The sequence below is a fragment of the Abrus precatorius genome, unplaced genomic scaffold (assembly GCF_003935025.1).
Source record: "Abrus precatorius isolate BTA unplaced genomic scaffold, Abrus_2018 Scaffold6, whole genome shotgun sequence".
Classification (NCBI taxonomy): Eukaryota; Viridiplantae; Streptophyta; class Magnoliopsida; order Fabales; family Fabaceae; genus Abrus; species Abrus precatorius.
In genome coordinates this window covers 17,384,204-17,398,595 of record NW_020874406.1, presented here as the reverse complement: position 1 = coordinate 17,398,595, position 14,392 = coordinate 17,384,204, and the positions used below count along the sequence as shown (strand labels likewise).

Sequence of the window (14,392 nt, the reverse complement as noted above, 5' to 3'; positions counted from 1 at the left end):
AGTGCAATGTAGCTGTACTAACTTGAACATGGATCTGGACATCCATGTTGTCTCCATACGTGATTTCTTTTCACTGCATTATATTTTCAATGTTATAACTTATGTACTCCATTTATAAAATCGATCAAACGTTATATTACTGTACCAAAAACTATTGCTACTTGCTATCGCTGTTGTATGTTTGGATATACGGAGAAAGAACTGGGAGGTAAGTATGGAGGTGGATTTCTTAATAGTATGAGTTTATAGTATAAAAAAATTACAAACAAATTGTGTATATTGATAATTTGTATTCAACTTATTCGTATGATGTAATATTTTGTAAAATGCTTTCTTAAAAGTGGGACAGAAAAAATAAAATTAGATATCCATAAATAATTTAAAAAATATGACGCAATTATTGATTTCTGTTTATTTAGTGAACGGTTTAAAGTTCAAAAACCCTTATTTTGGTCCAAAATTTAAATATTTGGGTTGGTATGACATTTGAGTATTGAAAGATGGAAGGTAGTGATGAGTTTTTGGTGATCCCACGATGGCAGCTTTGGATTTGATAGTCATTGTTGAGGCGGCTGAGTTTTTCTACTTCTATCCAAACACCGGAAAAGCAGAGTCACTCTGTTTGCCCTTATCAACAAACACACAACTAACCACCCATTTACTCGACACTTGATAATGATGTATTTTGATAAGAAATACACATTTATTTTATTAATACAAAATATATATTTATTTATATAAATAAAGAATGAATACATTGTTCATGTAAATTACATTATAAATATATAAAAATATTAATAATTAACGTCCATAAATTTTTATATTTTTTTTTAGATTCTCTTCATCCCCGTCCCTTCTCGTCTCACACATAACTCCTCCTCTGTGCTTAGACGCTAAGCTATTCATTCAATGGCGGTTCACGATGACCCCATGGTCGTTCCCACCCTCTCTCCGCCCAACACCTACGAAGCCGTGGTCAACGGTGGAACCTTTGACCGATTGCACGACGGCCACCGCCTCTTCCTCACTGTCTCTCTCTGTTCCATCTCTATTATCTCTTCTCCTTTCTTTCAAAAATTTCAATTTTTCTTAAATTTGGATAATGTGAAAGGGTGAAACTTGTGTGCAGGCTTCAGCGGAGTTGGCTAGGCGCCGGATCGTAATTGGTGTTTGCGACGGCCCTATGCTGGCAAAGAAGCAGGTTATCTTTTCCATTTTTTACTTTTTATTTCTTATTTTTATGGTTTTGGAATAAAATAAAGAATTCCCTTGGTCTATTAACTGCTAAACTAATTAAACAGAAACCTGTATGTATTTTAATCTTCTTTTTAATCCGCTTAGGTGTTTGAAGAATGAATTTTTATGTAGCCACAATTATAATAGTGTTGCAGCTACAATTTTTTAGGTTTTCAACTGAATAGCTTAAACTCCACTATGCAATCCCTATTTCAGTTCAACAGAGTTGCGTTGATAGATTTCACTCTTGTGAACCAGCGGATTTTTTTTCTTCTTTTTTGTCTTTTCTTGAAGAGGAAAATTGTTGCATAGAATGACCTGCTTAGTTATATTGAAAATATTCACTTTTAGGTATTAATTCTCTCTGTTCCATCCATCTGTTCTGCTTTGGCCGGTTAAGTTTCACATTTGTTGACAATTCAAGTCATAGTCTAATGCTGAAGTCTGAACTTTGCTTTTATTTTCAAGAGTCATATTCTGTTGCTGAACCCTTACCAACTTCAGTCTATTTGCAGTAAATTAATTTTATTGTGGATGAAATTGACAAAGGAGCCCAAATCGTTTATAAGAGTATTTTATTGTTGAAAATAAGGTCAATATGTACCAGTTAGTTTGCAGAATTTCAAACAGTCAAACTGAATTTAGCCGAGAACACTATTGAGTGCTACAGACGAAATGCTTCAAGTGTTCTGCTCTTAAAATTCACTGATCAGATTTTTCATCTCTATCAAAAATATCTCTAGCAATTTGGGAGCTAGCTAAATTTAAGCCCTTGTGCTAATTGATCTTGTTAGTTGAAGATTTTCGCCACATGCTGAAGATCACCTTATTTCTGCATGACAATCTAGTGGCTTGTGGATTCTTATACATAAAGGAGCCCCTTTCTATCTTTGTGTGCTACTCTAATGTTTGAATTTGAAATTTTACTTATATGATCCTTCTACTACTTTTGCAGTTTGCTGAGCTGATACAGCCCATTGAGGAACGGATGCATAATGTTGAAACATTCATTAAGGTACTAGTCCAAGCAATGACAGTTTGTCTTCTGCTCTAAATATATGATTTATGAAAAGAATCTCCTTTGTTTTGTTGTTTTTTATTTAAAAAATTATTTATAATTGTTTACTAGAATACTTGAAGCTTTCATTTTTGCATGTTAATGTAGAACATGAGTGGTGGATTGTAAACATCTTTTATCATCTTTTTGACAACAACATATATTTTCAAGTAGCATTATATAAAACCATTTTTTGTGTCTTGAACTAATAGCTTAAGCTTTTTGAATAGTTCTATGGCCAAATGGTTCAATCTTGCTGCTCTAATTCTTCTACTAAAAGCTTGAATTGAAGCTCAAGATAGATGGGCCCCTTCACTCTTCACACACAAGGTAGATGAGCCCATGCATTATTCATGCTTCAAGTCTAAAGGGTTTCATTTGTGAGGGGGCATGTTAGAGTGATCGAACACAAATTTAAAATAGATAGAAATAGGATTAAATCATACCAGATTACATGAATTATAACAATCTCCTGCTATCTCAGAGTTTAAGAACTCCTACAAAGATTATCTCTATCTAACACATGATAAAAGTGCCCCCCTAGCACAACCACACCAATGCAAATGAAAATGAACTACCGTTCCTTATAGGCACAGTTACGTAGCAGTTATTAAAACCAAGTCTGAACATGGCAGTTATTAAAACTGTAGTAATTTTTAAAACTAAATCCCATATTTCCTAGTTCCAAATTATTGGTCTCTGTTGTTGGTTTGACTCCTTATCATAGAGTTATGATATAAAACCTTTCATTTGTCTTCATCCACTAACTTGAGCTTTTCGGAATAGTTGGTTCATAACATTATGTCAGTGAATAGGTGAGAAAATAAATGATATATTAATCTGTGTCTTCAAACATAGTGGTCCATCAAATGTGTAGTAATTCTTTAAGCAGGATTTAAATGAAAATGCTTTTTTCTTATCAAATTTTTTATTGATATTTTTGAAACTTAAATGCAGTCTATCAAGCCAGATTTGGAAGTGCAAGCTGTACCAATCACAGATCCGTTTGGCCCTTCCATTATAGATGAAAATTTGGAGGCTGTGATAGTAAGGTTGGTAATAAGGCGACCTCGTGTCTGTGCCATCTTACTATTTGGTAGTAGTATGAAGCGTGCATTCGATTATATATCCATAGACAGCATATAAAAAGTAACTTATGATTATCTCATTCCTATTGGCTGCTTTCAACTATCGGCGTTCATGATAATTAAAGTGTTGTTTTGGCAGCAAACTTAACTGGGTATCTTCTTTTATTCCTTGGTCCACTGTTGCCATGATTTTGTTATTTCTTTTCAATTCTATTTGCAGTATAAACACCTGAACAGAACTTTGTATATTTTGACTTTAAGAAGTTTCATTATTTAGTTAGTAACTTACTAGTTTTTGGTTATCTTACAGCAAAGAGACATTACCGGGTGGATTGGCAATAAACAGAAGAAGAGCTGAAAGAGGCCTTTCACAGTTGAAGGTCTCAATTTATTGTTTATGTGATTTGGTTATAATCTATGATATAAAAAAATTGGGGAAATGTATTTCCACTTATCAAAATATTTTGACACATTAGAAATTGTTTTCGTGGATCTTATGCAGATTGAAGTTGTAGATTTGCTTTCTGGAGAATCAGGTGAAGTTAAGCTGAGTTCATCTATGTTACGAAAGCTGGAGGCTGAAAAGGCCAAACAACCAAGCACAATATCTCAGACATAGTACGAAGAATTTGTTTAACTTGTTTGTTTTTTCTTTTTAATATGTATTTAAAGATGAGTTTAAGATGTCCCTTAAAGCAATGACATGCGATTGGATGTTATGGCATTGTTTTAGAGTTTAAAAGGCAGTCAAATTCTTTCGGGAAAATATTGAAATGATGCATCGTTTTATTTTATTTTTAATGCATGCAACAAAACCATTATTAGGTTGTTAGGATAAATATGTGTTGTATATGTTTTTGATATTTTCCATATTTTTCAAATTGCAATAAATTAAAATTTGAAGCAGTTATTTAATTGTAAATCGCGTTATTCAAACAGATACCCTTACCTGAATTTATATAGATAATGTCAAACTAAAAACATAGAAATATAATAAATAAAATATGTAGCTATTTGTCAAAGTAAATAAATTTTCTATAAGTAAATTATAAAATATAATTGTATTTTTTTTTTATCAAATATTAGAAAATCAATGTTCAAGTAAATGTTGTTTCATTTAAAAAACTTCATTGTCAAAGGAAAAAAATCAATTGCTTGCTGGGTTAAAATGTCATTTTTTAAATACAAATTATTTTCATTAATATTAGTTCTATCAAAATTAATTATATTAAAATCAAAGAAAAGCGAGCAATACCAATTAAATTAATTGGTTTGGATTTCTTTTTCTTCCTTGAAAAAAATAAAATTAACCCGTGAACTGTTATTTATACTTTAAGTTTTGTCAACTTGAATGAAATTCTAGTAATATTTTTCTCGAGTTTGAGTAAAAGATTTGTTCGTTCTTTTTTACTACAATTGTGTTTCAACTTTCTGCTCAAACGTTGATGGTTTAATAGACTAACACATATGCTAACATTACTTTTTAAATATTTGAAATTAGCGAATTTTTATTAAAAATTATTACATTAGAAATATAAAAATATAAAATCACATCTTTAGATAAAGTTCATTGATACTTCATAAGAGAGAATTTATTAATAAATAATAATATGCAAAAATAATTAAAATTTTGTGCAATTAATTTAGTGTATTTGAAACAAAAGAAATATTAAACAAAAACAGATTATTAACTTTGCTTTCCTTTCACTTATATTTTGAAGAAAGCAAAAACCTTCTTAAACATTCTAAAAATTGTACTAAAAAAAATTCTGATAATAATATAAAGTTAACTTTTATTTGGTCCAATTGTGTTTTCTCACTTTTAATTGCATTTCATTTACTATTATTAGATCCAATCATAGATTAAAATAGTGTTTGTTTAACCTTAGCACTTGACGGATTTAAGCTCAACATCTGTTTAGTAAGAATACTATTTTTCTTCTTCGTTTACTCATATCCAACAAGTATTTTTCTAAACACAAAAATTTCGAATTCTAACCGGTAATTATGGTCAGCTTTTTATACACAATCATTTTTAATAAATTTTTATTAAGTATAATTCATGATTAATATTTTATTTCTATTTTTAATATTCCATAGCCATCAAGGTGGAGCTCTTATAAATAATGAATTCTAATTAATATTTTTAAATATAATTTATAAGTAATTTTTTATTTTTAACATTTTATGACCATTAAATAGTTTGAAAATTTTTATCTAATTGTTTCTCATTAAATTTTTAATTACTTTTTTTATTAAATTTTAATAATTATAATTTAAGTTTATAGATAACAAGGTTATTTCGTTATAAATATAAATACGTAAAACATTAAACATGTTTTGTAGTAAATTTTACATAGATAGATAAATATAAATAAATAGATTGAGAGTCAAAAGCTCAGATTGTCATCATCTTCTCACTGAATTGTTAGCACTCTAAGAAAAAAAAAAGATAGTTGGTTTCTTCAAGGTTCAATCACACTCTTCTCTTCTTCACCCATTCAACGTTTCCTATCTTTTCAAAGTTTTACCACTCGGAAACTGCAAGACTAGTTCTTTCATTTTTTCTTTTGTGTTTTGAAAATGGCGGTTATTTTCTGGTCGCTGAGTTTGTGTTATTTTTCGTGTAGATCACTTGGAGCGTTGTTTCATGACAAAAACTTAGCGTCCATTGAGAAATTGACTCATTTCTTGAATCTGTCCAAAAGGGTATGATATTCTTCTCTTTTTCTTTTCCTCGTGACATTCACAAGCATTCCCTTGCATTACATCTTAGAGTTAGAAGTTCTCATTTCATGGATTCATGCTTTTGTTGCTTTTGCAGGTGCGTTTTTGCCAAAATTTGCAAAGATGAATGATTTGATGACAAAATCGTTCCTAAGTTATGTTGAACTGAAGAAGCAGGCAAGGAAAGACGTTGAAAACGATCTTGACATTGAATTAGGGAAACTCAACCCCACGGAAGACCATAACCTCTCTCAGTTCTTCCAAGAAGTTGAAGTAACCAAGGTTGAAATGGAAGAGATCACCAATCTCTTATGTGATCTTCAGCAACTGAATGAAGAGACAAAGTGCACACACAGTGCCAAAGTTCTACGTGGTCTAAGGGACCGCATGGAGTCTGACATGGTTGCCGTGCTTCGCAAGGCAAGGTTTATCAAGGCAAGGCTTGAGGCTCTTGACCGATCCAACATAACCAATCGCACTTTATCAGAATCCTACAAAGAGGGTACCTCCATTGATAGAACAAGATTGACTGTGACGAATGGTTTGAGGGTCAAACTTAGGGACATGATGAATGACTTTCAGTCCTTGAGAAACAAGATTCTATCGGATCACAAGGAAGATTTGAAGAGAAGGTACTATACGGTAACGGGTGAGGTTCCCACTGAGGAGATCATGGAGAAAATGATCTCAGGGAGTCTCAAAGTTGAGTTTTTGGCTGGGAAAACGGATGCTGATTTGGGCACTCAGGTTAGGCATGAGGCTGTGATGGATATCCAAAGGAGTTTGAAAAAGCTTCACCAGGTCTTTCTTGATATGGCTATTCTGGTGGAGACCCAAGGAGAAAACGTGGATAACATTGAGGATAATTTAGCCACTGCGGGTAACTTCATCCATGGGGGAACTAACAGTCTTTACTATGCCAACCAGATGAAGAAGAATAACAAAAAATGGGTCTGTTGGGTTTTTGCTGTGGGGCTGATTATACTACTGGTGTGCATTGTTTCAATGTTGTCTTCTTGACTGGTGCAATTGTGAGTAAGTGGTTTAGAGTTGAGACTGTAAAACTACTTTTCCTTCCTTTTTAGCCCGTCAATGGTTCTTGGATTGTAGGGACAGTTACTCTTAATTGATTCAAATTTGTTCTCGGGAAACTAAAGTTGGCTGAATAGAATAGATTGATAACATGCCGGTATTATTTTCTTCCTTTGTTTCACTTTTGTTGTGTTTGTTTGTCTTATTTATGCTTCCAGTGAGTTTTTCTCTCACTACCTTAAGTAGAGTGTGAAAATAGAACTACAAATAGGCAATTACTACAACGCCTTGTAATATCTTAAACTTTGTAATTTTCAAAGTCTGTCGTTATAACTGGTTAATACTGATCGAAATGGCTACCAAGTACATAGAAACACCCAAAGGAAGTCTAACATTTTGGCCTTTTCTATCTAAAACAGGATATTGTATTCCGTCTACAAATATCTTATCCCAAACTAGTGTAAACAAATTAAAGCCACTAATTTTGAACAACGTCTTCTTCTCTTTTACCCAAATCATTTCAACTTCTCTTTGGAGGATAGTTCGATTCCTTTGCACTATGATGGTGGCCATGCTGCTCCAGCAACCAAATGCGGAGCAGACCCAGGCCTTACTTGAGAAATGTTCAAATATAAAAGAATTGAAGCAGATTCATGGCCAATTGTTGAAGAAAGGCGTAATCAGGCACCAGATAACACTGAGCAAGCTTTTGGCTTCATATGCATCAATAGAGTTGGGTAACTTGGTCTATGCACGTATGGTTTTTGACAGAATAAGCTCACCAAATACTGTCATGTGGAACACCATGATCAGAGCATACTCAAATAGTAATGACCCAGAAGCAGCGGTGCTTTTGTACCATGAGATGCTCCATCATCCAGTGCCTCATAATGCTTACACTTTCCCTTTCCTCCTCAAAGCATGTTCTGCTCTCTCAGCCTTCGAAGAAACCCAACAAATCCACGCTCATATTTTCAAAAGAGGTTTTGGTTCAGAGGTTCATGCCACAAATTCCCTTCTTCATGCTTATGCAATTTCAGGCAACATACAATATGCACAAGTACTATTCAATCGGCTTCGCTCACGTGACATTGTTTCATGGAATACAATGATTGATGGATACATAAAATTTGGAAACTTAGACATGGCCAACAAGATTTTTCAAGCTATGCCAGTGAAGAATGTCATCTCTTGGACAACCATGATTGTTGGCTTTGTTAGGACATGCATGCACAAAGAAGCTCTTTCTCTTCTACAGCAAATGCTAGTTGAAGGCATCAAACCTGATAGTATAACCCTTAGCAGCTCTCTTTCAGCATGTGCAGGCCTTGGTGCATTGGAGCAAGGCGAGTGGATTCACACCTATATTGAAAAATATAAAATAAAAATAGATGCAGTTTTGGGTTGTGTTCTTATAGACATGTACGTTAAATGTGGTGAAATGGAAAAGGCCCTTTCAGTGTTCAGTAAGTTGAAAAAGAAAGGTGTCTGTGCATGGACGGCTATAATCGGTGGCTTTGCAGTGCATGGAAAGGGAAAAGAAGCTATAGATTGGTTTATCCAAATGCAGAAAGCAGGAATTAAGCCAACTTCAATTACTTTCACTGCAATACTGACTGCATGTAGTCATGCAGGACTAACTGAAGAAGGAAAGTCCCTCTTTGAGAGGATGAATGTTGTTTATAACATTAACCCTTCTATGGAACATTATGGATGCATGGTGGACCTTCTGGGTCGCGCAGGGTTGTTGGAAGAAGCAAAGGAGTTCATAGGGTCCATGCCCATAAAGCCAAATGCTACAATATGGGGAGCACTGCTCCATGCTTGCCACCTACACAAAAATTTTGAGCTTGGTAAAGAGATTGGAAAAGTTCTGATTGAATTGGACCCTGATCATGGTGGCAGGTACATTCATTTGGCAAGCGTTTATGCTGCAGCTGGAGAATGGAACCAAGCGGTCAGAGTGAGAAGCCAGATCAAACATAGGGGGCTGGTAAATCTCCCAGGATGCAGTAGCATCACTCTTAATGGGGTTGTCCACGAGTTCTTTGCTGGGGCTAGTTCCCACCCACATATCCTCGAGATATATGACATGCCTAATCTTCTTCCAAATAGATAATAGAGGAGAATGAAAATGGATTTAGCGAATATGGGACGATAGAATAATTGTTTTTCTCCCCCTGTTTGGATGTAATTAAATTGGGAGGAATGAAATGAGAAGAGGTGGTTTCCATTGCGTGGAAACTAGAGATGAAAGAAAAGGTTATTATTGGTTTATTTTTATGGTACAATCATGCAGCGTACGATCTCTCGCAAACTATCAAATGCATCACCACTAGCCTATTATTAGTGGCTTAAAAAATTATTAGTACAGGAGATACATATTGTTGGCAAATCAAAATGAAAAAAATAAAAATAAAAATGTAGAAGCGCAGTGACGATCATGCAATGCTAAGATGCTGCACAGCTGTCCAAGTTTGTTCTGGTTCTAGCTGGACACTTCCAATCTGATGCAATTATGAATAGTAGAAATTATAATTCAGAAGAATCAATAGAGAAGACTTGAAAGTCATTCAGCAATCAGGATACAGCATTACTGGAGGATGTTCAGAGGTATATTAAAAAATCACTTGTCTACATAAATTCAATAGCTTCACATTGTAGTCAAGAAAAATACAAAACCTAGCACGGTCTTTTTAGAACGTTTGAAAATTCATTACCTTGGCATTTTCAACGCAAACAAAATCTTTGTAACATGCTTCCATTTGAAGATATGGATTCCACAGCACAGCATCTGACCAACTACATGGGTAAAAGGCAAATGAGTGTAAGCAAATGACTTGGGCAAACCAAATAATAAATTTATAATAGAAGCTTAAAATTACATACTTTGTGTTCTTGATAGATATTAGATCTCCCAAGCCATTGTCGAATTGCAACTCATCGGAAGCATCAAGATAAATGCAATCCACAAATCCAGGGAAAGTGACCTCATCCCTGCATTATAAAGATTACTTTCAATTACGTTAAATTAAGAAACTTAATGCCAAGATTTGACTCTATTATTGAATGAAATTTTGGTTTTACATGAATTATATTGAGACAAAATATACATGTCCATTAGATGAAAGATGAATAATGAGAAAGAAATGTGAATTGAAAGAAACGAAAACAGAAATTGGTCACTAAATGAATGTAATGTTGCAGAATTCTAGTTTAAAATAAGGAAAAATGAGGGAAATAAAGTTGGACTTCAGGTAAATACTTGAAAATGTTAAGTTATCAGGAATGAACTAGAAAAAGCATGTTAGTTTATGTCTTGCACGGTAGAGATCATTTGAAATACTAAAAAATTAGGTAGCACCGCTTGTTCTGCAACCCCGGGACTGAGGTCAAGCAAACTTTTACGATGTTTTATTTCTATTTAAGAATTCCCAGACAAAAATTATGATACAGACCTTTCTTCCCTACCCTCTACTGGATTTTTAGGATCTGGGTCTTTGTTCAGAGATTTGCAACCTTTCAACCCCTTTACTGATGCACCACTCACAGAAGCCTGCATGACAATGCTAAAATGATTGCTTCTCCAACTTTAAGCAGCAAATGGAAGCAATGAAATTAGTTGAAAAAACTGTGTCAGACTATTGAGTAATACTAATTGATTCACAATATTATTGAAAATATAAACGCTTGTTAATAGATTGGTTGCTGAGTTTTGGTTCAGATCTCCAGCAAACCCTATAATGTTAACACTATATTTAAGCACAAATAGAAAACCTCATTTTAATTATGCCATGGTGATTATTCAAAATTATGACCTTCGTCACTTACTCGAAAATATGTGTGCAAGGCAGTACTAAATGAGAATGCCTTATTGTCTGTATTCTTAACTGTTAACTCAGTCAAAAGACTTTTAGCATTTAGCGTGACCTGTAGAAAGGAAGCACGATTTTGCAACATCATTAGGTAGCAGAACATGACAAGCACGAATACAAGTAGTTAAGCAGTATTGCAAAGGTGAACTGTGGTTGAAGAAAATAAGCATGAGGCCTAGACCTTGTATAAAGCATGGAAGCTGAAATCCCACATAGCACGACTGTAAGGAGCATCCTTCAGTTCCAGTGTTACAACAGGATTTCCTTCCACGTCTTCAGAATCAGCAACAGTCCAATCCATATTCCGTGCAAACCCATGCTGTCAAATACTCAACCAAGCAAATGATTTAAATGAAAGTGTAGTACACAACAGAAAAGAAGAGTAGTGTAGTCAAGCCATCACACCACTCGTGATTTTACTGAAGAGCAGCAAGTTTTACTAACCAAAAAAGATGTAACATTTAAGAATCAGAATAACATAGCAGTCACAGCATGACCTATTACCCAAGAAACCAATGGTAGTTCACCGATATTTCCCTCATGTTTTTGTCTTTTTTGTAAAAAGATAAAACATGAAGAGCAAAGAAATAGCATTGATACCTGCTGAATTGGACCAGGACCAAACTGAGGAAAACAATGTGGGATTCCTCCGCTGCCCCAATAGAAAATGAATCAGTGCTGGGGGATCCAAAATTAGTAAATTCCAATCCAATAAAAGAACAAAAACGATATGATTTGCATGAGATTGAACCTAATCGGTTTTTTCTTATTAAAAACAGCGTCAGGGCGAACAAAGAGGAGGTCCTTGCCATCGGGAATCTTCCAAGAGGTAATGCAACCTCCGAAGAGGTATATTTCAGCCTCACTGCACAGATTCAATTTGACGATGAAATTCGTGCGCACGCATGCTTGTGAATGGAAAAAGAGCTATAGAATCACGCACCTCCCGGCCGGTGAAGTAAGCACAAGTTTTGGCAAATTCCCCTCTCCTTCTGTAACTCTCACTCCCAAAGACGCGCTTTCTTTGCCGCCCAAACTTGCAAACGCCATTCCATGACACCTTTTTTATCACATCCAAACTTTAATAAATCAAACTACAGATCAGTTTCCATTTTCAGTTAAACGAGAAATTTAAAATTTGACTCACCTGTTGATTCGGCCAAGGTTCGGAAAGTTCGCAGTGAATGGCATGGAAACCATCGCCATTTGTTTCCAACTCACACTATTCTGCTCCCACCGCCACTAACATTTTTCTTTTCTTTTCTTTTCAGCGGAAATTCGGATATTCCGATCAGATTCGGCAAGAGAACCCGAACGGGCCCATTACTATGTTTGGCCCAATAAAGCCCGAACATGTTGAGCCCAAGATACGAATAACGAAATCCAGTAGGGAATCAGGGACAAGCGACGAAAAGAAAGAAATGTGGCGGTCACTGAAACTGGCGAGGAAGGTGAAACCGAAAGTGGTAAGTGGGGTCCATTTGAAATGGATGAGCACAGTGATGAGTTTCGGAGATGGAAGCCATGGTGCGCTTGGTCTTGGATTACCCGCCGGTGTGGAACCAGACGCATACGAGCCTACTCCTGTTCCTGCTCTACCTTCCGATATTGTTAGCGTCCATGCCGGCCATTATCACTCTCTCGCCCTCACTTCTAATGGCCACCTCTGGGCCTGGGGCAGAAACAACGAAGCCCAACTTGGCCGTGGCCTTATCTCTTGGTAAGTTAAAAAAAAAATTACTAATGTGCATACCCTACCCCTCTACCCTAAATTAATTGTTAGTAATTGATTTTGCGTAGCGGAGAAAGAGAATCATGGCACGAGCCTAAAAGAGTAGAGGGATTAGAACATGTGAATGTGTGTGCTGCTTTTGCGTCTGGGGTTGTTTCTGCTGCTGTCGGGGATGATGGTTCGGTATGGGTATGGGGGAAGTCTAAGCGTGGCCAACTTGGCCTAGGTAAGAATATTACCCAGGCTGTTGCACCTACCAAGGTTGAAGCACTTTCTGGACAAAACGTAGCCAAGGTACTTTAATTTGATCCCCTTGTTGTCACACTCTCAATTCGTAACTAACGTGTTTGTGTGGTTGAACAGGTTTCGTTTGGTTGGGGGCATGCTCTTGCCCGGACTGTGGATGGAAAGTTGTTTGGGTGGGGGTATTCAGCAGATGGTAGGATTGGGAAAATGGGGAATCACTTTCAGACATCTCCGTTGGAATCCACGTTTTCAAATAATGCAGAAGAACTATCGAGTTCAGACGTGGAAGTTGCCGAAAAGAGAGTCTTGGAAGGAATGGAGGAGGAGAATAACATGCCAATAATATGGGAACCTACATTGGTAGAAGAACTCCATGGGGTTCATGTTGTGGACATTGCTTGTGGACTTGATCACTCTCTGGTTCTTTGCCGTAAGTAACACCAACACTCTTAACACATCAACTCAATTCTTGTGTTAAAAGATGCAATGGGGTTTCTTTCCTCTTAAGTTTTGATTACACTGTGTCAGGCGACGGTGCACTCTTGAGCTGCGGGAGCAACGTTTATGGGCAGTTGGGACGAGCTAAAACGGATTTGGGAATTTTCCCTGTTGATACGAGTTTGAGTCCTGTTTCTATAGCAGCAGGGCTTGGGCATTCTTTGGCAATATGTCAGCTCGCTGAATCAGATGGTAGTGTTGGTGTGGGGACTACAAATGTTGCTTCGTGGGGATGGAACCTCAGTTCTCAGCTTGGAAGGGAAGGGGATGGGAACCTCCCCTCTTTGATTGATGCATTGGATGGGGAAAATCCTGTCTTTGTTTCAGGAGGCCGTGCCCATTCCCTTGCTCTCACCTCAAAGGGAGAATTGTGGGCATGGGGCTCTGGTAAAAATGGCAGACTTGGATTTCCAAGTTCTGCTGACCAAGTTGACCCACTTTGCCTTGATTCTTTAGAGGGTTTTCAAATTTTACAGGCTGTGTCAGGGTTTGATCATAATCTCGTGCTAGTTGCTGGCTGATCTGGTTTCAACACATGCCTTGCTTTTTAGGTTCCGAAAGTTTAGTTTCGGGGGAAAGAAAGGAAAAACAGATTATTGTGTAACTAGGAAAAAATGTAGAGATGTCTTTCAAGCTTGAACTTAAAGGTGGAGCTTATCCGTCTAAAGACAAATCTAAGCACCCCCCTTGGTATAAATGTCAGATATGTTTATCTTTACGGTTTTATATGTTTCATTGCATAAGCTTAAACTTCATCGTAGTGTTGTAACCAAAAAAAAAAAAAACTTCATCTTGGTGTTTCAGACAAACACTCGAGCTTGTATTTTTTCTTGATAAATAGTTTGATCTGTATAATAGAGTGAATTAAATATTGCATAGAAGGTGAGGACAGTAAGATTAT

General features: G+C 35.9%; 4 protein-coding genes across 7 annotated transcripts; 3 read left to right on the top strand and 1 right to left on the bottom strand.

Moving 5' to 3' along the window:
• Nucleotides 1–829: 829 nt before the first annotated feature.
• Nucleotides 830–7,128, top strand: LOC113869653 (syntaxin-112-like). Its single transcript, XM_027506095.1, is given in 8 exon segments — nucleotides 830–1,029; nucleotides 1,130–1,201; nucleotides 2,192–2,251; nucleotides 3,251–3,345; nucleotides 3,692–3,761; nucleotides 3,884–4,025; nucleotides 5,991–5,993; nucleotides 6,206–7,128. Coding segments are annotated over 8 exon segments (1,485 nt in total). The 5' UTR covers nucleotides 830–909.
• LOC113869652 (pentatricopeptide repeat-containing protein At5g66520) lies at nucleotides 5,686–14,209 on the top strand. Of its 2 annotated transcripts, XR_003505487.1 has the most exons (5): nucleotides 7,621–9,402; nucleotides 12,287–12,735; nucleotides 12,816–13,041; nucleotides 13,111–13,423; nucleotides 13,522–14,209. XR_003505487.1 is itself a non-coding variant. In XM_027506093.1 (1 exon), exon 1 carries the CDS (start codon nucleotides 7,493–7,495, stop codon nucleotides 9,257–9,259), a length of 1,767 nt encoding a protein of 588 aa, XP_027361894.1. In that variant the 5' UTR covers nucleotides 5,686–7,492; the 3' UTR covers nucleotides 9,260–9,526. The 2 variants fall into 2 exon arrangements, 1 of the variants encoding a protein (XP_027361894.1); XM_027506093.1 differs by lacking the exons at nucleotides 12,287–12,735; nucleotides 12,816–13,041; nucleotides 13,111–13,423; nucleotides 13,522–14,209 and having other exon boundaries at nucleotides 5,686–9,526.
• On the top strand, nucleotides 7,675–14,368 carry LOC113869651 (serine/threonine-protein kinase Nek8). 2 transcript variants are annotated; one of them, XM_027506092.1, is made up of 5 exons: nucleotides 7,675–9,402; nucleotides 12,287–12,735; nucleotides 12,816–13,041; nucleotides 13,111–13,423; nucleotides 13,522–14,258. In XM_027506092.1, the coding sequence occupies exons 1-5, from the start codon at nucleotides 9,391–9,393 to the stop codon at nucleotides 14,010–14,012; spliced, it is 1,491 nt and encodes a 496-aa protein (XP_027361893.1). In that variant the 5' UTR covers nucleotides 7,675–9,390; the 3' UTR covers nucleotides 14,013–14,258. The 2 variants fall into 2 exon arrangements, with proteins under 2 accessions (XP_027361893.1, XP_027361892.1); XM_027506091.1 differs by lacking the exon at nucleotides 7,675–9,402 and adding an exon at nucleotides 11,774–11,973 and having other exon boundaries at nucleotides 13,522–14,368.
• LOC113869654 (putative glucose-6-phosphate 1-epimerase) lies at nucleotides 9,318–12,295 on the bottom strand. 2 transcript variants are annotated; one of them, XM_027506096.1, is made up of 10 exons: nucleotides 12,163–12,295; nucleotides 11,959–12,075; nucleotides 11,767–11,880; nucleotides 11,616–11,667; nucleotides 11,197–11,334; nucleotides 10,972–11,070; nucleotides 10,599–10,696; nucleotides 10,030–10,137; nucleotides 9,861–9,942; nucleotides 9,318–9,647 (listed from the first exon to the last, which is right to left on the bottom strand). In XM_027506096.1, exons 1-10 carry the CDS (start codon nucleotides 12,219–12,221, stop codon nucleotides 9,582–9,584), a joined length of 933 nt encoding a protein of 310 aa, XP_027361897.1. In that variant the 5' UTR covers nucleotides 12,222–12,295; the 3' UTR covers nucleotides 9,318–9,581. The 2 variants fall into 2 exon arrangements, with proteins under 2 accessions (XP_027361897.1, XP_027361898.1); XM_027506097.1 differs by having other exon boundaries at nucleotides 9,395–9,647; nucleotides 11,959–12,094; nucleotides 12,163–12,233.
• Nucleotides 14,369–14,392: the final 24 nt, after the last annotated feature.